At 52.7% G+C, this 24,229-nt stretch overlaps 3 protein-coding genes across 3 annotated transcripts in view; all 3 read left to right on the top strand.

Annotated features, from left to right (window-relative positions):
• The first annotated feature begins 1,486 nt into the window (after positions 1-1,486).
• Positions 1,487-15,552, top strand: LOC121011345 (IgGFc-binding protein-like). The gene is made up of 6 exons (XM_040445612.1): positions 1,487-1,493; positions 1,576-2,919; positions 6,081-7,027; positions 9,993-10,548; positions 11,197-11,795; positions 14,389-15,552. Exons 1-6 carry the CDS (start codon positions 1,487-1,489, stop codon positions 15,013-15,015), a joined length of 4,080 nt encoding a protein of 1,359 aa, XP_040301546.1. The 3' UTR covers positions 15,016-15,552.
• On the top strand, positions 15,382-22,687 carry LOC121011343 (IgGFc-binding protein-like). Its single transcript, XM_040445611.1, has 7 exons — positions 15,382-15,414; positions 15,724-16,101; positions 17,048-17,564; positions 19,541-19,740; positions 19,860-20,001; positions 20,126-20,808; positions 21,981-22,687. The coding sequence occupies exons 1-7, from the start codon at positions 15,382-15,384 to the stop codon at positions 22,542-22,544; spliced, it is 2,517 nt and encodes an 838-aa protein (XP_040301545.1). The 3' UTR covers positions 22,545-22,687.
• Positions 22,597-24,229, top strand: part of LOC121011342 (IgGFc-binding protein-like) — a 9,991-nt gene continuing 8,358 nt past the window's right edge. Inside the window, exons 1-2 of the mRNA XM_040445610.1 lie at positions 22,597-22,630; positions 22,999-23,600. Of these exons, the coding sequence (XP_040301544.1) occupies positions 22,597-22,630; positions 22,999-23,600 (636 nt within the window). The remainder of the gene's footprint in view (positions 22,631-22,998; positions 23,601-24,229) is intronic.

Raw genomic sequence — 24,229 nt, 5'->3', positions numbered from 1 at the left:
CAGGGGAAGGATCTCAAGCAGGTGAGAAATGAAGCTATTGAGATAATTCCTTCCTGAATTCTCCCCCTACACTCCCTACCAAAGGCAAGGATTCTGGGGGGAGAAGGCAGCTAGGGCTGTAGGCTCCCAGAACCTGGGGGAGAAGGGGCTGGAAACTGTACCCAAGGTCCCTTGCCTTTCCTTGTCTGGAGTTCTAGCCTTGTCCGTCCTCCCAGATCCTCCATGGAGGGTGCAACTGCATTGTCCTCCAGCTCAGGACGTTCTGGAAGGAGGGGAGTCACGTGGAAGCCATTGTCTTCCCTTGGGGAGCTCCACCCCCTATCCTCCAGACCTCTATATCCAGCACATGGTGTCCTCTCTTCCCTCTGTCACTTTCTCTGCCACTTCTGCCACCTAGGAGTTCAGGTCCCTGGTCCCCTCCTCCCTCAGACACAGAAGTCTAGTGTCTATTCCCCTTCTTCCTCAGAATCTAGGAGTCCAGGCTCCTGCCCCCTCCTTCCCAGGACCCCAAAAGTTCAAGCCTGAAGCCTCTCTGTCCTTGGCAGGCTCAGGAGTCCTGTCCCTCTTTTCTTGGAAGCCATGGTATTCTTGCTCTGCCCACTTTGATTTCCTAATTCACCTCCCCATATCTGTCCCTCCCCTTTTTTCTCTGTCCCTCCCCCTCTATTCCTCCATCTGCCCCTTCTCCCCGCTCCCACCCACATAATTAGACCTCATTACAATCGATGGCACCAAGTCAGAACGGAGCCAGTACTGATGGGGACATCCGGGTGTTGACCCAGGGAGGATGCTGAGGGCCAGGCCCAGGCATCTGGGACTATAAATGTCCCCACACTGTGGCCTCAGTCCAGCTCCTGCAGGTGAGACCTCCAGCCTTGCCTTTTTATCCTGGGCTCTGAAGCCTGAGCCCTTCTCTGGGATTCCCCTTGTACCCTCTTCTGCTGCTGCAGTGCAAGGGTTTGGAGGCAGACTGGCAGGAGAGACTGAACCGACTGACTCATATCTGTCCATCCCCCTCCCCAGCCATGGATGCCCTCACACCTGCCCTTCTGTGCCTTGGTGCCCTGGGTTTCCTGTGGGGTAAGTGATCCATGAGGGATGCAGAAAACTGGTGAGCTGGTCTGGATCTGCAGCAGGGGACTGGCTGTGCTGGCTGGGGTTTGGGGCTGCCTGACATGGTTCTGTTAACAGAAGATTGACCATGGTGGAGCTTCGTGGGCCCTGGCCAGCTGAAACCAGGGACTATTTCGGTAGACTCTGTGGCAGGGAATTGGCCGAACCAGTTGTGGGAAGGGGGCTGAGCAGACCTTTCTGCGACAGATAGTTCAAAGGAAGCAACATTACTTTAAGTTAATATTTACCGGATATTGTTCCATGGCCTTTACATATATTATCTCATCCAATATTTTCATAGCTCTGCCAAGACCTCCTTTTACAAATGAAGAAATTAAGGCCCAAAGAGGTCAGGTACCTTGCCCAAGTTGACATGGCTAGTGAGTGGCAGTCAGGATTAGAACCTGATGTATTTGGCGGCCAAATCCAACAGATTGTGCTGACTCCCTCCTTTACTCTCAGGCTCAACGGCTGCAGTTGTGGATTTCCAGGGCCGTTACTTCATCACGGCTTTCTTGGAGAATGGGGGCGCCGACAAGCCCAACTTCCGGCTGTACGTGTCGCCACCCCCGAAGGGGCCCCCGACGGCTGTGCAAGTGAGGGCGTACCCGGTGGGGGGACCGCCCTTTCGGCGCGCGCTGAGCCTGCTGCCAGGCGTCACTGCATTGGTGCGGCTCCCGGGCGCCGTGGAACTGCAGGGCTCGCGGCGGGAAGCGGGCGGAGCGGTGCGCTTAGCAGCGTCGCGGCCGGTGGGAGTGACAGTGGTGAACGCACGTGGACGCGCCTCCCTAGACACGGCACTAGCGCTTCCGCGCCGCCTGCTGGGTACTCGCTACGTGGTGGTGACGCCGTCGCTGCAGCCCCACGACCGGCACAAGGAGTTTGCGGTGGTAGCCGGCGCTAGGCCCACGCGCCTGCGCCTCACGCCTCCCGTGCCCATCCTGCTGGATGGCGTCGAGCATGCTGCCAGCCGGCCCCTCCTCGTACATCTTGAGCCCTTCCAGGCGCTGCAGGTGCAGAGCGCAGGTGACCTGTCAGGCACCCGCGTCGTGGCCACGCATCCCGTCGCGCTGCTGGCTGGCCACAGTTGCCTGCAAGCGAGAGATAAGGCCTGTGGCCACGTGTCCGAACAACTGCTGCCCCAGGATTACTGGGGCCGCGTCTACGCCGTGCCCCCCTTCGCGCCCGCGGCTCCGGGACCCAGAGATCATGTGTACGTGGCTGCTGACAGTTTGGGCAGCCTGAACTTCTGGGGGGGCGGTGCCAAAGGGGCGCGGGCTCTGGGCCTTGGAGCCGTGCTGCACTTCGCGGTGGACCCAGTGCGCCCCCTGGTGCTGCGCTCCTCCGCCCGCCTGCAGGTGCTTTTCCTGGCTGCGGCTGCGGCCCGCGGGGGCGTCGCATACAATCCCTTTTTCGCTCTCTTGCCCCCGGTGGACGCGTTCAGCCGCAGCTTCGCGCTCACCGCGCAGCCGGGCTTTTCCAACGTGGCGGTGCTCGTGGCGCGTGAGCCCACCCTGGTGCTCCTAGATCGGCAGCCGCTGCCCAACCTGCACTGGCGCCTCATCCCCGGCGGCCCCGAGCCGCCTCACGGGCAGCTTTCTGGTCAAAGCCAGGCCCCCACTCAGGGTTTCGCCTGGACTGAGGTGGCATATGGGCCTGGGCAAGGAGTAGTGCACTTCCTGGAGACTCGCGGGACGCCCGTGGGCGTGCTTAGCTTCGGCACCGCCCCGGGCGCTGGCTTCGGGACCCAAGCCTCGCGGCAGCCAAGCGTAACTGAGCAGCGCTCGCGCCCAAGACAATCGGAAGGTGAGCAGACGGGATTCCAGGATATCAGGGGCGGAGAAAATCATAACACTACCTTCAATTGCTGACATAGCAGCCAGAGAGGCAGGTTTTAAATGCAAATCACTCCCTCCTCTACTCAGAATCTTTCCACGCAATTATTATTATACCCAGCAAAAGCAAAGTCCTTACAGTGTTTTATGTGGTCCCATACAATCTGCTTTCATTACCTTTCTGATCTCATCTCTTCTCACTCTTGCCCTTCCCTCACTCCATTCCAGCCATACTAGCCACCTTACTTTCTTCTCCCTCCTCCAGGGCCTCTACACTGACTGTCCCCATGATGTCTTTATGATAGTTCCCTCACCTCCTTCAGGTCTTTGCTCAAATGCCACCTTCTTATTGAGCTCAAATTGCTCAATTTAAAATCGTAATTTCTCATCCCTTACAAACTCTAGCCATTCCCTGATTTCTTTCACAAGTCATACCACTTTCCATATACTTACTTATTCTTTTCCTCTGCCACCCATTAGTTCCTTGAGTTCAATGCTTTTTTATTTTAAGTAGGTTCTAAGATACACAATTAATTGTACAATTTTAAGTATACAGTCTGATCAATTTTTGCTCCCTGGAATTAGGGAGCTCCCCCCTCAATCTCTCCCAGTCTGGAAAAACAGTGGGGGACCAGGGAGGTGAGAGAAAAGAGAGAGGATAGTCAAAGAGAGACTGGAGTTTCTTAGAAATGAAATGTGGACTTCAAATCACTTATTAAAATTGGCTCAGAGTTGGATTTTGGAGCCAAAAGGTCTGGATTCAAATCCTACTACAAGCTGTGTGATCTTGGGCAAGTCAGGTCACCTCTCTGAACCTCGATTTTCTCCTCTATTAACTGTGGATAATAATACCAACACCTTCATAAGGTTGTTGTGGCATTAAAAAAAATGAGTTAATTGGGGTGCCTGGGTGGCTCAGTCAGTTGAGCGATCTACTTTGGCTCAGGTCATGACCTCACGGCTCGGGTCATGATCTCGCAGTTCCAGCCCCACGATGGGCTCTGTGCTGACAGCTCAGAGCCTGGGGCCTGTTTCGGATTCTGTGTCTCCCTCTCTCTCTGCCCCTCCCCGCTCATGCTCTGTTCCTGTCAAAAATGAGTAAGTGTTAAAAAAAAGTATTTTTTAATGAGTCAATGGAAGAGTGCCTGGCATGCATAAATGTTTGCTATTATTAATTTTCCACATTTTTTTTTTAGATTTACTTTAGGCTAGACCTGTTCTAGGTGCTGGAGATGCAACAGTGTACAACATAGAAATATTCCTACCCTAGGGAGCTGTTACTTTAGTTCATATTCTAATCCATTCCAAAACTCTGTATTCTGTTTGAATGGGAAATATGCAAACCCCTCAGAACAAAGTTATTTCTTAAAAGTTCACTTTGTATATATCTAGCTTCATGCATCAATAGCTATGAAAAAATAACTCCCCTTCCTGGGAAATAGGGTGATGGAGTGACTATATCCTCACAGAGCATACATGCGCACGCACGCGCACACACACACACACACACACACACACACAATTCTTTTGTTGTTGTTTAAATGAATAGGTTTTTAAATTTTTTATTTAATTTATTTTTTTAATTTACATCCAAGTTAGTTAGCATATACTGCAACAATGATTTCAGGAGTAAATTCCTTAATGCCCCTTACCCATTTAGCCCATTCCCCCCTGCCACAACCCCTCCAGTAACCCTGTTTGTTCTCTGTATTTAAGAGTTTCTTATGTTTTGTTCCCCTCCCTGTTTTTGTATTATTTTTGCTTCCCTTCCCTTATGTTCATCTGTTTTGTATCTTGAAGTCTTCATATGAGTGAAGTCATATGATATTTGTCTTTCTCTGACTAACTTCGCTTAGCATAATACTCTCTAGTTCCATCCACATGGTTGCAAATGGCAAGATTTCATTCTTTTTGATTGCCGAGCAATACTCCATTGTGTATATATACACCACATCTTCTTTATCCATTCATCCATCAATGGACATTTGGGCTCTTTCCATACTTTGAAACAGCATACCTGTATCCCTTGGATAAATACCTAGTAGTACAATTGCTGGGTTGTAGGGTTAGTTCTATTTTTAATTTTTTAATGACTTATTTTTTTAATGTTTATATTTGAGAGAGAGACAGAGCATAAGCAAGGGAGGGGTAGAGAGAGGGGGGGACACAGAAACCAAAGCAGGCTCCAGGCTCTGAGCTGTCAGCACAGAGCCTGATGTGGGGCTCAAACCCATGAACCGTGAGATCATGACCTGAGCTGAAGTCAGATGCTTAACCAGCTGAGACACCCAGGCACCCCTCTATTTTTAATTTTTTGAGAAACTTCCATACTGTTTTCCAGAGTGGCTGCACCAGTTTGTATTCCCACCGGCTGTGCAAAAGAGATCCTCTTTTCTCCGCATCCTCCCCAACATCTGTTGTTGCCTGAGTTGTTAATGTGAGCCATTCTGACAGGTGTGAGGTGATAGCTTATTGTGATTTTGATTTGTATTTTCCTGATAACGAGTGATGCTGAGCATTTTTTCATGTGTCGGTTGGCCATCTGGACGTCTTCTTTGGAGAAGTGTCTATTCATGTCTTTTGCCCATTTCTTCACTGGGTTATTTGTGTTTTGGGTGTTCAGTTTGATAAGTTCTGTATAGATTCTGGATACTAACCATTTATCTGATATGTCATTTGCAAATATCTTCTCCCATTCTATCGGTTGCCTTTTAGTTTTGCTGATTGTTTCCTTCGCTGTACACACACACAATTCTTAAGGCTGCTAGACGTGGCAGGCTGGAAGTCCTCACTGGCCAAAATCGACCCACAGATATGTTTAGATTTACTGGCACATAGACTTTTAAATAATTAATGTGGTGTCTTTTGAGGGAGTGTGTGCTCTCCAGCTCATCACAGCTCTGTTCTGTGCCCACGTTGTGTTGGCCATTTCTGTATTGTCCTTCCGCCCCACCCTTCTCTTTCTGCTGATATAGGCCCACTTCATTTTAGATTTGGAACCCTGATAGCTTATTAATGTTGAGTCTCCAATTCCAGGAACCCTGGAGGCCTAGAGCATAGAGGCAGGAAAGGGATGAGGCCAAATGCCAGGATCCAGTTCTGTTGCATCATTTCATATCATCTCATCCCCAGATATTCTGAGTGAAGAAGATCTGAACCTTCCCACAGAATCCTATCCCCTCATAGAGTCTTCCCTGATGATGCCACTCCGGTTCCCAGGATCCTGTAAGGACCACGCATGCTCCGATGGGACCACATGTCATCTTGTAAAGCACAAACCTGAGTGTGTGGCCAGCACAAAGACCACATTTGGGTCTGACATCGTGTTCAGTTCCAAGACAATATCTCTGAAGGACCTCGAAACAGCGTCCATCTCCAGCTCTAAAACCATGGCAGTGGCCAAACCAGGATCAGAAAGCACACCTGAAGCAGAACCAGGACTTGTAGCAGTGACCATGGCTTATTCAGGGTTTGCACAAGGGGTTTTGAATGAACCTCAGCCTGAATCTATAGCTTTGGTTGAACCAGAACCTGGACTTCTGTCTGTAAAAGAACCAATTCCTGAAACCCTGACTGTGGCTTTATCAGCACCTGTACCTTTACCCCTGCCAATGCCCATAGCTGAACCAGAGTCCAAACCCAAGACAGTGTCTGGGTCTAGGTCAGAAACTGTCTCAGTGGCCAAGTTGGGGCTCAAGGTGGTAGCAGGGACTGAACCAGGCTTAGAGGCTGTGACTATGGCAAAACAAGAACTTGAAACTGTGTCTGGGTCCAAAATGGCATCTCAGACCAAATCAGAGACAGTGGGTGTCTCTAGTAAGAGGCAGGGGGGCGTCCCAGGGGGTACCTGCTGGGCTTCCGGGCTACCATACATCTACACTTTTGATGGCTACTCTTTCCCTGTGCCTGGGGGATGTACCTACATCCTGAGCCATTGCCCTCAGGCCCTACCCAGTGGCCTCCCTGCCTTCCAGCTGTGGATTGCCTGCTCTGGAGGGAGGCAGCCCGTGCGCTTTGTCACAATGCGCGCTTTTGGCATCACCATCACTGCTGTCAAACATGAGTTCGGCTTTGTCCGGGTAAGAATAATTATGTGTGGGATCCTGGGAAACTGTATCCTTGTCTGTCCCTCATTTTTGTCAACTCTACAGTGGAGGCAATTATATAGGTCCACAGTCCCTTATCCAAAAGGCTTGGGGCCAGGTGCATTTCAGATTTTGAAATTTCAAATGGTCATACCGTGCAAATGCCATATGTTATATGATAATCCCAATGGATGTCACATAATTACAAACATTAGTATCTCTGCAGTGAAATATCCGAATATTCACACTAACTGGGATAAATTAAGACCATAAGTGGCCATGTCATGAGTTCAGGTGAGCTTTTGGTGCCAATTACATTTTAACATCAAACACACGAAACATCTTTCAGTCTTCAGGCCGCTTTTGCACTTGGGGATTGTGGATAAGGGATAATGGATCTCTAGCCCTACCTTAACAGGTTCCTATGAAGCAGGAATAAGTTAACATATGAAAGGCACTTGGAACAGAGTCTACCTCATGGTAAGTGTCATATGAGGTGGGTTTGCTATGTTTATTGTCTCCTGACACAACTGGAACCTCTAAGTCCCCTGGGCTTTGGACATATCCTAGGACCACATGCAGGTATGGACAGTGGCATGTCCACAGTTTCTCCTCGGGAAAGGTTTGAAGGCATTGCTCTGATTGGAAGGTTGTGGAGACTAGACTACATTTAATCAGGATTGCTAGAGAGAGCAAACCTATGAGGTTATGGACATACTGAGTCACTCCTCAGTACCATGTTAGAAAGAATGTGATCTAGAAACCTGATGGCCTGAGTTCAAATCCCAGGTTGACCACTTGTTATCTGAATGACCTTAGGCAAGTTATTTAACCTCTCTGAGCCTTAGTTTCTTCATCTGTGAAATCAGGATGATACAAAGACCTAAGTCATCAGACTGTGGTATGGATCAAATAGGCTAATGTGGGGCGCCTAGATGGCTCGGTCGGTTGGTTTGTCGAGTGTCTGACTTTGGCTCAGGTCATGATCTCACAGTTTGTGGGTTCAAGCCCCACATCAGGCTCTGTACTGATAGTGTGGAGCCTGCTGTTTGGGAGGCTCTCTCCCTCTCTGTCTCTGTCCCTCCTCCACTCATGCTTTCTCTCTCTCTCTCTCTTTCATAAATAAATAAATAAATAAATAAATAAATAAATAAATAAATAAATCTTTTTTAAAAACGTTAAAAAAATAGGTATGGAAAGCTCAGAAGTATATGATGCTAGGACCTGATGCATGAGCCATGATGCTCCATACTCCCCTCCACATGCCACTTGGGAGCCCACCCTGTCACTCAGGAGTCAGGAGTTCCCCAAGTGCTCTTATGGCTCTCCAGAATCCAGCACCCCAACCTAGGTATCCAGTACCTTCAAATTCTCAGGACCTCAGATTTACACTGTCATCAAATAAGCCCCCATCTCCCAAGTACCTGACACTCCTGAGTTTCTTCATCAATTAAGGAATTTTTTTAATGTTTATTTATTTTGAGAGAGAGAGAGAGAGAGAGAGAGAGAGAGAGAGAGAGAGATCACATGCAGGGGAGGGGCAGAGAGAGAGAATCCTAAGCAGTCTCTGTGTTGTCAGCGCAGAGCCCAACACAGGGCTCATCATGAAACATGAGATCACAACCTGAGCCAAAATCAAGAATTAGACACTTAATGGACTGAGTCACCCTGGCACCCTGGAATGTTTTATTATTATGTACCAGACCTTGTTTAAGGCACTGAGGACATATCAGTGACCAAGACAGACAAAAATCCTTGTTCTCATGGTACTTATATTCTAGCAGAGAGATATCAGTAATAAATATAAGTTAATTATGTAGTATTTTAGCAGGTGATACATGCTAAGGAGGAAAACATGGAGCAGAAAAGTGGCATCAGGATGTCTGAGAGTATAGTCTTAAGTAGGAGGGCCTCCCTGAGAAGATGAAACTTGAGCCAAGTCTTAAAAGAGGTGAGGGAGAGAGCCATGTGTGTATCTGAGAGAATTCTAGGCAGAGGGAACAGCAAATGCCTAAGGTGAGAATCTGACAGGCACGTTAGAGGAACAGCAAGAAGTCCAGGCTGAAGCAGAGGGAGGGATTGTGGTACAGAGGAGAGCGAGAGACCATGGGGGGCAGATTGCAACAACTTTGTCTTTTATTCTGTGTAAGGTGGAAGCCAAGGGAAGGTTGTGTGCAGACGAGGGATGAAATACCACTTGGGTGTTAACAGGATCCCTGTGGCTTCCTTGTGGAGACCAGACTATGGGGCTTGTTCAGAATGCACTGAGAGACCAGTGAGGAGGTTGCTGAAATTGTCCAGGTAGGAGATGATGGTTGGACCAGGGTGGAGGCAGTGAGTGAGAGTAAAAGGTGGGTTGGTAACCTTCTTGGTGGACTGACACAAAAAATGGAAGTCCAATCCACATGACCTGGAAGCTCTCGGTGAAGGCTCTTGGTAATTGGGGGAAAGACACTGGGGTCCCGGATGAAGGCTCTCCTATTAACTGAAGTGGAATTACTTATCAAGATTCCTGAAAGGAAGGCTTCTGAGTTTTGCACGAGGTCACATCTGGGTATTGGAAACAAGACTCCTGGTTAGTGCATCGAGTGACATTCCAGCCAGAACAAAGCCTAAGAACAATGCCTCCAAACGTTCCCTGAGGAGAAATTGCAGACATGCCAGTGGCTACATGTGGTCCTAGGCTATGTCCAAAGCTCACAGAATTTGGAGGTTCCAGATGCCAGGGTAAGGGGACATCAAACATAGCAAATCCTCCTCATATGACACTTAACCATGAGGTGGACTCTGTTCCAAGTTCTTTTCATATGTTAACTCATTTCCTCCTTACAGCTCCCAGACCCCCACTCCCTCGGTATCCCAACACCCAACCCCCTCAGCTTTCATCCCTCACCCCACCTTAAATGCTTAGGAATGTACCCTTTCTCTGGTGATTCCTGCTCTTGGGTCACCCCTGCAGGTGAACCAGCAGCGGCTTAGGCTGCCAGTGACGCTGCTCCACGGGAGGCTGCGGTTGTATTTCCGTAGCTCAGAACTATGGGCAGAGGCAGGTCTGGAGCAAGAGCCACCCGCACTGCGCCTAGTGTACGACTGGCAGCACGCCCTGTCTCTGCAAGTAACCGACGGCTACCGGGCACACGTGGTGGGCTTGTGCGGCAACTTCAACAGTGACCCAATCGATGATGTGGGCGGTCCAGACCTGCGCGCCTTCTTGCGCACTTGGACCCTGCAGCCGCCTGATGACCCGTGCCACTCCCTCTGGGCTGCTCCCTGCACCAAGCCATCGTCCCCACCGAAGACCCCGGGGCCCTGTGCCATCCTGACAGCTCTGAACGGGCCCTTTAGCCATTGCCACCATGTGCTGAGGCCTGCACCCTTCGAGATCAGCTGCAGTGCTTGGATCTGCCCCTTCTCCAACAACCGACCTACTCTTTGCTTGATGCTCCAGGTCTATGCACATGCGTGTCAGCGCCTAGGTGTCAGCATCAACTCCTGGAGATCCCAGACTGGCTGCCGTGAGTGACCCTTAGATGCAAAAGGCTATGGGCTACTAGGGAAGGGGATTCTGGGACTTAGGGGTGGCACTCCCTGATGCTGGCTGGAGTTGATTCCTAGGACAAGGCTGCAGGGTCCCTGGGATGGGACTCCAGGGGCTCGGGAGGCAGGGTTCCTTGGGTCTGGGGATGGAGACTCCTCCACCCAGTGGTGGGATTTCTTGTTTCTGGGGGCTGGAACCCCTAGGTCTTGGGGTCAGGATTCTTTGGGTCCTGAGGGTGAAGGCTTCCAGGCCCTGGGATCCAGAATTAGTTAATTCTAAAAGGCAAGATTCCTGGATTTGGTGTATGGAAAAGTCCTCTAGGAAAGGAGGACTCCAGGGTCTGGGGTGAGAGTTCTGTGTCCCAGGGCCAGACTTTTAAGGTTCTGAAAGAGGACTTCTGGTTTCTGATGATAGAAACTTCTTTACTCTGTGAGATGGAGATTGCTGGAAAGCCTCCATTCTAGGGGATGAGGACCCCCAGGATCCTGGGCACGACTCTTGGAAAATGAAGGCGGGAACATCTCCATTCTAGGGATGGCTAAATACTTAGGTCTCTGGAACCAGACTGGGAGGTCCTGATGTAAACACTCCTTCCCCCTCCATCTTTCTCCCCTTCTCCCCCCAGCTATCGAGTGCCCCCAAAACAGCCATTATGAGTTATGTGGCTCCTCCTGCCCAGAGACATGCTTGGGGCCCTTGGGAGCCTCCTGCCCGCTGCCCTGCGGGGAGACGTGCACCTGCAATGCTGGCTATGTTCGCAGCGGCCCAGCCTGTGTCCTCCGGCGCCCAGGGCCTGGTGGCTGTGGCTGCGTGCACCAGGGACGTCTGCTGGCACCAGGCGAGGCTTTATGGGAGGGTGTGGGCTGCACTCGCCGCCGCTGCCTCTGCCCAGCCTTAGGAGGGAGCGTGATCTGCACTGAGACGGGGTGCAGGCCACATGAGCGCTGTGTTCTGTCACACAACCTGCGTATGTGTGTGCCCTCGAGCATGGCCACATGCGTGGTGGCTGGCAGAGGCCACTACATCACCTTTGATGGGCGCCGTTTTCGCTTCCCTGGCTCTTGCGTGTACCTGCTGAGCGGCCTCAGTTCTTCAGCGCCACAGGAGCTCGCTGACTTCCATGTGCTCCTGGGCACCAGTCCTGATGGCGTCCCGAATAGCCTCGAAGTACACGTGTCTGGATTCCATCTGAGGCTGGACCCCAAGGAACCCGGTCGTGTCCTGGTGAGAAAACCCCAGCCCTGCCCACACATTCACCTTATGTCCTCTGACCCAGAGTCCTCATCTCAAGACTCCCAAACCTGATCCCAAGATCCCCCTAACCTCACCCTAGGGTCATACCTTGAGTTTTTGTCCTGTGACATTGGACCTTAAATCCAGTATCTTGCACCTCCTCCCTCTTGCCCCATGATCTCTGACCCAGTCACCTAACTTTAACCCCCTCAAAACTAACCCCCAAATTAGAACTCAAGCCTTAACACTTTAGGAGCAAACCATCAGTCCAGAACCCCCTTTCCCAGTCCTCCATAATTTCCCCAGGAAAAGAAGTTTTGGTGCTGTTGGAAAGGCCACTCGGGAGGCCCACGCGCTAGGTGCCAATGAAATAACACATAATGCACAAGAGTCCTTTTAAGGTAGATACAATAGGCATTACCATTTTCCAGATGAAGAAACTGCCCCAGAGAGGTGAGGCCATTGGCCCAAGGTCACACAGCTTATAAATACGAGAGTTAGTATTTAAACCTTGGCATTTTGGGCTCCAGGGTCTCTTATGCTGTCTCTGTAAATCATCAAAAAAATACATGACCTCAACTACTCATTTGTGAAATGTAATTCCAAGTTCCCAATGACTCTGACACCACTTCAACATGACAAATTTTCTCATCAAGGTAGGAAAGACAAATAAAGATAGGGACACTGGGAGAGGAGCTGTGGGGCTATGGGGGTGAGTATTCACCGACCACAGAGGACAGAACCCAGAGGCTGTCAGTAACTTTCTCTCTGCAGTTTGCCTTGGCCATATTTTAAATTTCTTACTGAATTACCATTTTTAAATAAAGAAGGCTGGACTTATGGTATCTCTTGAGAAACTAGAAGCCCTGGCAACTAGTCACCTATTCTCATGGACACGTATGTTTGGGACTTCCCTCTCTAGCGAGGGGCACATACTTTCTCTCTAGTTTGTCACAGTCCCCAGCACATCCCACCCTCTCCACTTTACTCATTTAGTTATTTGCCTGGCCCCTGAATGCATGTGAGTGAGGACCAGGTTTTATGCTTTTCTTGGGACCAGGGGCCTAGCCCTGACTACGGCTTTATGGGTGGCCCCAAGGGACCTTAATCCCAGACCCTAAGACCTCTCTGCTGCCCCAAGGAACACGGCCTACCCCAACACGTGCCAGGCACAATTACAAATCTTAACTTGATCCTTACAACAATTCTTTCCAGTGCATATTATTTCTCTCATTTTACAGAGAAGTTAAACAAATTGCCAAAGTGAGACAGTTAAACAAACCAGGAGCCAAGATTTGAGCCCAGACGACATGGCTCTGAAGTCAAAGGACACTTAACTACCACACGTCACTGTCCTGCACATGTAGTTATGAAAATTGGACACGAAGCTGCCAATATATGGTGTTTTTTCCTACAAATGTGGCAATTTCATATAGTTCAACCTAAGTGTTTAAGACAAATACTCCTGGCCTGGATTGTCTTGGAACAAAAACTCCTAGCCTTGACTCAAGAATTCTGGAACCTTCATTGTGAGCCCCAGTACACCAGAGCTTTCAGTCCTGATTCTGGGATCTTGAAACTCCAGTCCTGACCCAAGAATCCCATTCATTCATTCATTCATTGACTCATTCATTCATTCAACAATCACTTACTGAATACCTACCGTGTTCCAGGCACTATTCTAAAAAAAATTTTTTTTCAACGTTTATTTATTTTTGGGACAGAGACAGAGCATGAACGGGGGAGGGGCAGAGAGAGAGGGAGACACAGAATCGGAAACAGGCTCCAGGCTCTGAGCCATCAGCCCAGAGCCTGACGCGGGGCTTGAACTCACGGACTGCGAGATCGTGACCTGGCTGAAGTCGGACGCTGAACCAACTGCGCCACCCAGGCGCCCCATCCAGGCACTATTCTAAGTTACATGTGTTAACTGAACTTTAGACCCAACTCTAGCCCCAGTCCTGGGCACCCCCTAAACCCAATCCAGGAATTCCAAATCCCCAACTCCAAAAGCTTACAAACCCTCATCCCAAATTCTTATACCCCCAGCCCCAGATGCTGTGGGCAAATATGGTTAGACCATGGACAGCAGCCTCAACATTTATATATGCTATGGACAGACCACCCTTCCCTGAACCATTCGCATAGTATCCTGAAGCCCCTGCCATACCTAGAAATCCCAGCATCCCTAGGACTCTACAGCCTAACTTGACCTATGAGCCTCATTCACTCATCCATGCATTAGCTCAACAAATATTTATTGACCAGACATGTGCCAGACACTGCACATGTGTCACTTCCAGAAGCTGTGGCTTTCATCTCCCCAAATCTGATCCAGGAATACTATAGCCCCAAACCCCAGAATCCACAGTTCTCACCATCCAAGTATTTGTTGGAAAAAGTATCAGTATTGTGGACAGCACCCCAAGCTTTTATTTGTTGGGTTGGGGGTGGTCATTGTAGACAGTCCTTCAAAAAGACCTTCTGGGGGCCCTGCTCTTATACCCTTACCTAGGGACACTGGCATCCTTGGTAATGATACGGGGTCCCTAGAGTCCCACCTTGACATATCCTCTTTGCACAGGTGAATGGTGACTGGCAGAATCTACCATTCCAGGCTTTGAGCAACAATACACTCATCTTTCGCCATGGCTGGGACACTGTGGTCAGCTGTCCCTTTGGCCTGCGTGTGACCTATGCCCCTGGGATCCGCGTAGTACTGGATCTTCCAGCAGCATATAAGGGCCATGTGGTGGGGCTGTGCGCTGACTATAATGGGGACCCCATGAATGACCTCCAGGTGCCTGGAACCATGCTGGGCACCAAGCTGCCTGAGGATGCAATGGTCTGGGCCTTTGGCCATAGATATTTGGTGGATTCCTCGACTGGGTGCCTGGATGCTGCTGACAAGATGCCTCCACTGCCACCATCTTGTGTCACTCTGCCAACCACCAGCAGCCCAACCCACTTTGCCCACCCTTGTGACATCCTTTTGGACCCTCTGGGGCCCTTCCAGCTGTGCCATGAGATGCTGGCACCAAGCCCCTATGTCCAAGATTGCATGGTGGATGTATGCCTGGGCACTGGACCCTGCCCCATGCTCAGCCTCTACTGTGAAACTTGCCAGCTGCTGGGTGGCCAAGTCTTCCAATGGCGGAATTCAAGCCTGTGCAGTGAGTGCCTAGGGATTCAGTCTAGCGTCTCTCTCTAAGATCTTTGCTCATCTGGGGAACCTGGCCCTACTCTTGACTGAGATGTGGCTCCTTGGCTGTTGCTCATCCCAGAGTGCCAGCTCCTCCCTGCACAATGTATCCCTGAGACCCTGTACTTCCCACTGCACCAGCCTTCAGCCATCCCTCCACTCCCCACCAGACCCTCAACTTTTGCCCATGCTAAAGTGGCAGGTGTATTCTGATTTAAGTCCAGCCCCCCAACTCTTATCCTTCCCTCTTCTCAGCCCTGATTATGGTCCAACCCTTCAGCTCTTACCTCTCAGGGACTCAGACCTGTTCATGGTCCAGCCCCTAAGCTCTTATCCGTCCCAAGCCCTACAGATTAGCTATGCCTCATCAGAGGCATGGTTAACCACTGCATCCTTAGCTATCTGAAGGTACCTGCAGCTCTGCCCAGGTAGAGCTTTGCCCCGGCAGGGCCCCAGATACCCCATCCTAGCCCCAGAGTTAGGGAGTGAGAGTCCCAACAGCCACAGGCCGCAAAGTAACCTTCCATTCCTACTGGTTCTGCAGGCCCACTGTGCCCCGCACACTCGCACTACACGCTGTGCGCTCCGGCTTGTTCTGTCACTTGTGCGGGGCTGGAGCCACCACCCGGCTGCCATCGCGCTGGGCACTGCCGTGAGGGCTGCGTATGCGACACGGGCTTTGTGCTGAGTGGCGCTATCTGTGTGCCCACTGCTCAGTGCGGCTGCCTGAGCTCCGGCCGCTACTTGGAACCCGGCGCCCCGCTGCCGCCCCCTCCCACCGCGACCGGTCGCTGCTGCCGCTGTCACCCTGGCGGCCGGGTGGCCTGCAAACCCTGCCGCGCAGCCCGGGGCGGCCCAGGCCTCTGCTTTGCCACAGACGGACTCTATTATCGCACCTTCGACGGCACCACCTTCCACCTCCCGGGCGCCTGCACCTATTCATTGGTAGGCACCGGCATGGGTCGACTTCGGGGTGGGAGGCCCTTCGAGGTGGTGCTGGAGACAGGTCCACGGATGCCCAAACTCTGCCGCGTGCTGCTCCGCGCGCATGGCCACCGCTTCCGCCTAGACTGCGAGGACTGGGGATACATCTCGGTGAGCCCCCGCCCTGTCACCCGCCTCCTTTCAGCTGCCTGGCAGTCTCTGTTCTGCCCAGTGGGATCTCTGAGTATCGCCTTCCGATTTTCTCCTCTCTCCAACAACCTCATTTCCGATAATCTCCTTCTCCCTTCTCTGCTTCCTCCCTCTCTCTGCCCCTTCCCCTTTCAATCCCTCTCTCAGTAGCTGGGTCTGCACATCCCTGTTCCATGCTGCTCAGGCTGTCTCTCCATCTTCCCTCGCCTCTTTCTCTGTCTACCACCTGTACCTACACCCCACCTGTCCCTCTCTCCCACCCCACAGTCTTCATCTCTCCTCTCCTCTCTGCCTTTTTTCCTCCTCCACCTGGATCTCCATGCGCCCTCTCAGGCTCCATGTCTGCCATTACCTCTTACCAACGCCCACCTAGCCTTCCCTGACCCCTGCTCCAGGCTGCCCAAACCCCCTCTCTGGTGCCCCTACCTCACCACTGCCCTTCCTCTCCAGCTTTCCCGCTCTTTTTCTCTCCAAAGTGGTCCCTCTTCCTCTCTCCTCCTCCTCCTGTCCCCACATCCCCTCCCTCTTCTTCCCCAGCTCTACTGCCCCAACCCCCAGGTCCACAGATGCCCTCAGATCTCTCTTCGGTCCCTGAGTAAGGAATTTCCCCTCTGTCCCTGCACTCCAGGCCCACTTCACCACTCTCCCTCCCCTCACTCTCCATCCCCTCTCCAGGTTCCCCCACACCTTCCCACTATACCCACACCCAAGCACTGCCTTGAACGCCCTGCCCCTTGACCCCTCTCCTTCGCCCCATGTCCTTCTTCACACTCCAGCAGTCCCTGCCCACTCTTCCCCTGTTCTGGCGCACCCACTGTCCGCACTACTCCTCCCCACTAGTCTTCTCCCAGTTCTTCCGGACCCGGACCTCCCCCCTGACTCTAGGCTGCCCCACCCCTGCCCGCAGGTGGACGGCGTGCGGCGCTGCCTGCCTTTCGCGCTGAGCGGGGGCAGGGTGCGCGCCTTCGCGCGCGGCGCATCTGTGGTGCTCGCGGTGCGTGGAGGCCCGCGCCTGCTTTTCGGGCTCTGCTGCCACCTGAGCGTGGAGCTGCCTGCGGCCTACCGCGGCCTCACACGCGGCCTCTGCGGCAACTTCAACGGCAACGCGACGGATGACCTGCAGCGGCCAAGGCCCGGGCCCTGCGCCGCGCCGCGTCCCTGCCCGGGTTCGGGCTGCCTCCCGGCCACCGAGGACGCGGGTGCAGCGTGGCGTGGCGCTTGCGACCTCCTGCGCGACCCCAGCGGCCCCCTGGCACCCTGCCACGCATTCCTGCCGCCGGAGCCCTTCTACCAGGCCTGCGTGGCCGACGTGGGCCGCGCCCGCGGGAACCACAAAGTGCTCTGTGCCTTCCTGCAAGCCTACGTGGCTGCCTGCCAGGCGGCTGGTGCGGATATGCGGCCCTGGAGGGCTCCCAGCCTTTGCCGTATGTCCCCTGCCAGAGGGCTTTACGAGCCGCCCCCGCGGGGTGGGGTCCCGAAGCGGGAGACTGGTCTGGTCTTCAGTCATAACGCAGGTGTTAGTTGAGGACCTACTATGTTTCGGCCTATTTTAAGGATACAGCACCAAACAGGACAGAGTCCCATGCACACTGTGGTTGGGAAAACAGATTTGATTTTATCCCTTAGGTAACGTTTACAGAGCACTCATTAAAATCCTAATCCCTGGACCAGCAGCATCAGCTTGTTTACAGGGCTTGTTTACAATGCAATACTCAGGGCTTGTTTACAATGCAAAGTCTTGCCCTCCAGAAACTCTGGAGTGGGAGCCACCAACCTGTTTTAACAAGCCCTCCAGGAGACCCAGATGCAAGACTAGATCTGAGAACCTGTATTGCGTGCTTGAAGTCAGCCCACTCCATCTTAGAACTGTTCTAGGAGATGGGATAATCATCTGCCTCCTGTAGTTGAGGACACTGAGGCACAGAGAATCCCCCCAGATCTCACAGCCAGTAGGGGGCAGAACTGGCCTTTCCACCTGGCTCCAGAATCCTCTCTCTCAACCCCTATGCTATGGTGTCTCTCCAACAATAATGTAAAAATAGTTCCAGTAATAACATGAAAAGAACAGCTGACCTTACTGAATACACGTTCGGTGCTAAGCCCTCAATTCTCCCAACAGCCCCATCAGGCAAGTACATTTTATGGATGAGGGAAACCAAGGCATAGGTGGTTAAGGAACTTGATCAGTATCACCCACCTAGAAAATGACTTAGCTGGCATCTGAATATTTGTTCGCTTAACAGGTTCTCATCAACTTCACGTTTCTATGTCCACGTGTATCCTCCATGATCCTCATGGACTCTTGGCCCCACCTCAATTTATCATTTTGGTGTCAGTGTCTCTCTCTTTCTGCCTCCAGGTTCAAATGTTCTTGGAGGGAATGTTTGTCTTGCTCTTAACTTACAGACCAATGGCCACCCTCACCTCTGTCTGTCAGGGTCATTTATCCAGCCCTGACCCAACCAGCTGGTCATGGGTACACAATGTGGCCACTATATCCAGCAGGACTCTTAATAGCGATGTCAGAATCCTAACTCAAACTGAGGGAAGAAAGAATAAATGATTTGGAGCACATATAACTGCAAAGACTGAGGGTGTTTCTATCTTCAGTCTTAGCTAGATTAAGAATTTTCAACTGCAGATTTGAAAAGTCCATTTTTCTCCCAGTCCATCTTCTTCTTCCCTTCCATTCTCTCTCTGTTAGCTTTATTCTCAAGTAGATTTTCCTCTTGTGGTAGCCACAAGGCTTTGGCAACTTCAAGCTGACAATTCTACCAGCTTCAGTGCCTTTGCAAAAATGTAACATCCTTTTCCCAGTGACCCCAGCTAAAGTCCCAGGCTCGCCACCCAAGGCTTCGCCTGTCCAATTATTGTGAACCAGAGGAGGGAAGAATAATCTGATTAGCCAGCCCCGGGGTTCTGTACACAACCCTGGAACCTGGATGTGGAATCACCTCAGTCCACATGTTGAAAGTAAGGATGGATAGTTGCCAAAAAGCAAGCGGAGGTTATTATTGTCAGAAGGGCAGAGAGGCCAAGAAAAGACCTCCACCACTAGAATCCACTGACAGGTTCCTTATGGACCCAAACAAGCAGCATAGGAGGTGGGATCACTTGGTGGTTCAAGTAATGGTCAACCCTTTCAACAGGGGCTGGGATTGCCGGGGAAAGACCCCCTAAAAGACAAAGAGCAGGGAAGCCACATTAGTCATATCTAGGATACACTTAAGTAGCTAGCACACTGCATAGTGCGCAGACACTGTTCAATCACTGCCGGTTGTTACTGCTGTTAGGATTAATCTAAGGGGAGGTCTTCCGGGAACGATGCAATCTGAGGGTGCAGGGGAAGCGGAGGGCAGGCCCCTGGCTTGCCTGAGTCTGACAAGCCACCTCTCCACAGCCATGCGGTGCCCCCCGCACAGCCACTACAGCCTGTGTGTGAACCCCTGTCCCGCGGCCTGTGCGGGTGTTCAGGAGGTGGTACAGCTCCCCACTCCCTGCGCTGAGGGCTGCGAGTGCGATGATGGATTCTTCCCCGCCAAGGGTGACTGCGTCCCTGTGGACCACTGTTCTTGCTTCCACAATGGCCTGTACTTCCCTGTGAGCATCCTCTTGGGCCCTTGTTAGAGGTTTATTTGGATCCTCTCATCTCAGAACCTTTGGCTACACCTTCTCTTCAATACCACCTCACGTTTCACCGCCTCTCCCTTCCTCCACAGCCTGGCCAGACTATCCTCATCAAGAATTGCTCCTCCTCCTGTACCTGCCACCTAGGGGAAGGTGTGGCCTGTGTCCCCTTCAGCTGCCCTACGGAGGAGGTCTGTGGCATCACAGATGGAGTCCTAGGCTGTCGATTGCAAGGTGCCCAGCGCTATAGTCTCAGGGGTCAGAGATTGGGGCATGACTCCTGCATCCTGGGAAGGAGGGGACTGGTGACCCAGACTTCTGGGACTCATAGGTCCTTGATCTTCTCTCTCCCCCACAGCCACCTTGGCCTCTGCCCCTAGCTCTGTGGCCCCACCGATGGTTTCCCCACCATTGCTCCCCAGTCCCAGTCCCCAGTGCCCAGAAAACTCCCGCTTTGTTCCCTGTGGGTCTGCATGTCCAGCCACGTGTGCCAACCCCTCAGCCCCAGAGCACTGTAGCCACCCCTGTGCTCCTACCTGCCAGTGTCTGCCTGGCTACCTGCTGCAGGACGGCCAGTGCATGCCCCCTGCACACTGCTCCTGCTTCCTGCACCAAGGCCGTACTTTCTGGACAGACAACTGTACTTGGCACTGCCACTGCCCAACCCTTGGGGCCCTGGTGAGCAAACTTCCCCAGTGTTGGCCTGACAAGTGCCATGGTCACTGCAAGGCCTTCACAAGTGGCTGGTACCACTGCCTGTCAGCCCAGTCCTCACCCAGTCCCACTGTCCTGGAGAAGCCACTGGTGTGCACTGCCTCTGGAGACTTCTACTTCCACACATTTGGAGGAGCTCACTACGAATTCCCTGGCTCCTGTGTCTATCGCCTGGCGGGTCTCTGTGACACAGCCCATGCCGACCTTGAGCCCTTCAGCCTGGATTTGACCCCACTGCTGCGGCCACGTGGCTGGGCCAAGGCCCTGACCCTCTTAGCCTGTGGCCTGAGGCTGGACCTGAGTCCAGAAGATCTCAACCACATCCGGGTGAGTTTTCAAAGGCTCCATAAGTACCTACTGTCCCTCACCATGCCCATTACCCACAGGTAACCTGTAGACCGCTCTTTTCCTGCTGATACCCCCTTTATCAACTCTCTCACTGGTTCTCAGAGATGTCTACTCCAATTTCCTAGTAGCCCATTCATTGACTTGCCTGTTGATCCCTTCCCACAAACTTTCTATTTGAGACTTCTACCCTTGAGTCTCCTCTTATTCTCCCATTAACCTTCCACTGAGTCCTCAGTTGACTCCCCTTTAACCCATAGACTCAGCCTTGACTTCCCCATTGGCCCTCTTTCTTTCTTTCTTTTTTCTTTTAATGTTTATTTATTTTTGAGAGAGTGCAAGCTGGCGAGGGGCAGAGAGAGAGGGGGAGACACAGAATCCAAAGCAAGCTCTGGGCTCTGAGCTGTCTGCACATAGCCCGAGGTAGGGCTCAAATTCACAAACCATGAGATCATGATCTGAGTCAAAGGTGAAGTCCCACGCTTAACTGACTGAGCCACCCAGGCGCCCAACCCTCCATTTCTCTCCCACTGAAAATCCCACGAACCCATTCATTGCCCCTCCCCCACTGATCCTACTACAGTTATATTGATTTGCCCCATTAACCCTATTTACTGTCCTCTTGACCTCACCCCACACCCCATAGATCTGTACTGAGCTATTTGTTGACCTTCCTAGTGATTCACCGACTGGCCCATTAATGCCATTTACATCTCTGTGGATTTTTCCATTGAGTTCCCAAGCCATTCCAATTCTCCCATTGAGCTTCCTATTGATATGGATTCCTCCACTGAATTCTCAGGGCTTTCTAATATCCCAATTGAGCCTGTCTTTGACTGAGTCTCACTCTTTAAGCCTTCCTGAGACTGCAGCATTAATTCATTGACTCACCTTCTGACTCCACCCCCTCATTAACTCTAATCGTCTAATCTCTACCACTGACACACTCACCCACCAAAGGTGGGATCCTTTAACTCACCCTTCATTTAGCCTCTACTGATGTTCCATTGAATGTCCTTGCGATTCCTAATGACTACCCTGGTTAACCGATGTTCCCCTTGATCCTTCTCTGATCCTTCATTGGCATTTCCAAGAACTTCTGCGACAGCCACTACATCCTTCCCCTGCTGATGCCTGCATGCCCTCCTTTGTAGGTGGACGGAATTCTGGAATCGCTGCCCTTCTTTCACGGCCACTGCCTCCGTGCCTACTACCAAGGCCGCCAGCTCTGTGTAGACACGGACTTCGGCCTCTCACTCACCTACGATTGGGACAGCCTGGCACGTGTAACGCTGCCGAGGCCCTACGGACCCTACCTGTGTGGACTCTGTGCCCAAAGAGGCCCGAGCAGCCCCACGGTGCCGTTGCCCGACATCTGGAAGGTGGCAGAAGTGCCAGGCTGTGGCCCAGTCTGCGGGCCCCTCTGCCATAACCAGTGTCCAGTGTCCACGCGCACTCGATTCGCTGGAGACGCGTACTGCGGGCTGCTGGCGGGGGCCGAGGGTCCCTTGGGGCCATGCTACGCTGCGCTGGACCCGCTCCCATTCCTGGACAACTGCCTGGACGACGTGTGCCGCCACCACGGAGCCCGTCCCATCGTCTGCCGAGCCCTGGCCGCCTTCACTGTCGCCTGTCAGGCTCTGGATGTGCACCTGCGGCCGTGGAGGACGCCTGACTTCTGTCGTGAGTGTGCGGGGCTTGGCATACATACTGGGTGAAGCTCCTAAGAGCTGGGATTTGGGACACCGAGGAACGGACGCGGGAGGACCAATGAAGAAGTTCAGGCCTGGGTGGGTGGAGCCAGGTGAAGAAGGGTGGGACTTGAAGAAGAGTTAGACCTGGATGGGGCAGCAGTTTAATTAACGAGATCTTCCTGTCTTTTGTGTCCGTCTCTTTTTCTGTCTGTCTCTCCCGTGCCTCTGTGTCTCTCTGTGTCTCCCTTTCTGCGCCTCACTGTCTCTACCTGGTGTTCCCACTTTCCGTTCCTCGTCCTCTCTCCCCGCCATGTTGCTCTTCCACTCACCCCCACCCTCTATCCTCCCTCCGTCTCTGTCTTCCCGTCCGTTTCTCTCTCCCGGCCTACCCCTTTCTCTGTCCCCCGCTATTTCTTTCCCGCGTCTCTCCATCTCTTTCATTTCGCTCTGGCCCTCGCACCCCCGCGGGTCTCCCCAGCGTTACGGTGCCCGCCGCACTCGCACTATGAGCTGTGCGGCCCGTGCTGCCCAGCCACGTGCGCGGGCAGCGAGAGCCGCTCTGGCCGCGGCGCCTGCGGGAGCCGCTGCTGTGAGGGCTGCGTGTGCGACACGGGCTTCTTGCTAAGCGGCGCCGCCTGCGTGCCTGCGGCCAAGTGCGGCTGCTTTCGCGCCGGCCGCTACCGAGCTCTAGGCGCTGTCTGGTACCCGGGGCCAGGCTGCGTACGCCGCTGCCGCTGCCGCCCGGGCGGCGTGGTGACGTGCGCGCCACGGCCGTGCGGGCGCGGGCGAGTGTGCGGCCTGCGCGGGGGCGTGCGCCGCTGCCTGCCCGACGGCCGAGGCAGCTGCGCCCTCGCCGGGACCGCGCACGTGCTCGCCTTCGACGGCCGCACGCACACGCTGCCCCCGCCCGCGCCCTTCTCTCCTGAGAGCTGCCTGCAAGTGCTCGCCCGTACCCCACGCCGGGGTCCATGTTCCTTCAGCCTGGACGTGGCCCGCGATGGGGCCGGGCTACTCAGTCTGCACCTCAACCTCTCCGGGCACCACCTGCAGCTAGACCGCGCAGTTGTCGGCTTCATCACGGTAGGGGTTCACTGGACCGCGCCCACACCCCACCCTCTTCCTCCTGGAGGTTCCTCTGTTTCCCCCACCATATGTAACGTGGGCGTGGCTGTCCCTTAAGAGATGGTGCAAATATGTGACAAGGTGGAAGCATTGCGTGGGACACAGTAATGGCTCACTAAAGGGTAGCTGTTAGATTTGCATTATCACCTACTACCCAGGATTGAATAAAATTAGTCATTCAGGATTATTTCAGTAAATTGTATGGAGAGTCTCTCGGTGGTCCAGGAAAGGCCGGAGGATTTGATGATGACTAAGTCCTGGGAGAGCTCACATTCCTCCAGGGAAACAGATGATAAGTATATAAATAAGTAAAATAGGTGGTACATCCGATGATGAGTTTAGAACTGTAACGAAAAATAGGGGCACCTGGGTGGGTCAGTGGGTTAAGCGTCCAACTCTGGTTTCAGCTCAGGTCATGATCTCATAGTTGGTTGGTATGAGCCCCGCATTAGGCTCCACTACTGGCAGTGCCAGAGCCTGCTTGGGATTCTTACTCTCTCCCTCCTTCTCTGCCCCCGCCCTCCCCCCCCCCCCCCGCCCCACCTCATGCTGTCTCTGACTCTCTCTCTCAAAAAAAAAAAAAAAAA

The sequence above is a fragment of the Herpailurus yagouaroundi genome, unplaced genomic scaffold, assembly GCF_014898765.1.
Source record: "Herpailurus yagouaroundi ecotype Mexico unplaced genomic scaffold, PumYag 194, whole genome shotgun sequence".
NCBI lineage: Eukaryota > Metazoa > Chordata > Mammalia > Carnivora > Felidae > Herpailurus > Herpailurus yagouaroundi.
This window is presented reverse-complemented; position numbering and strand designations above follow the sequence as displayed.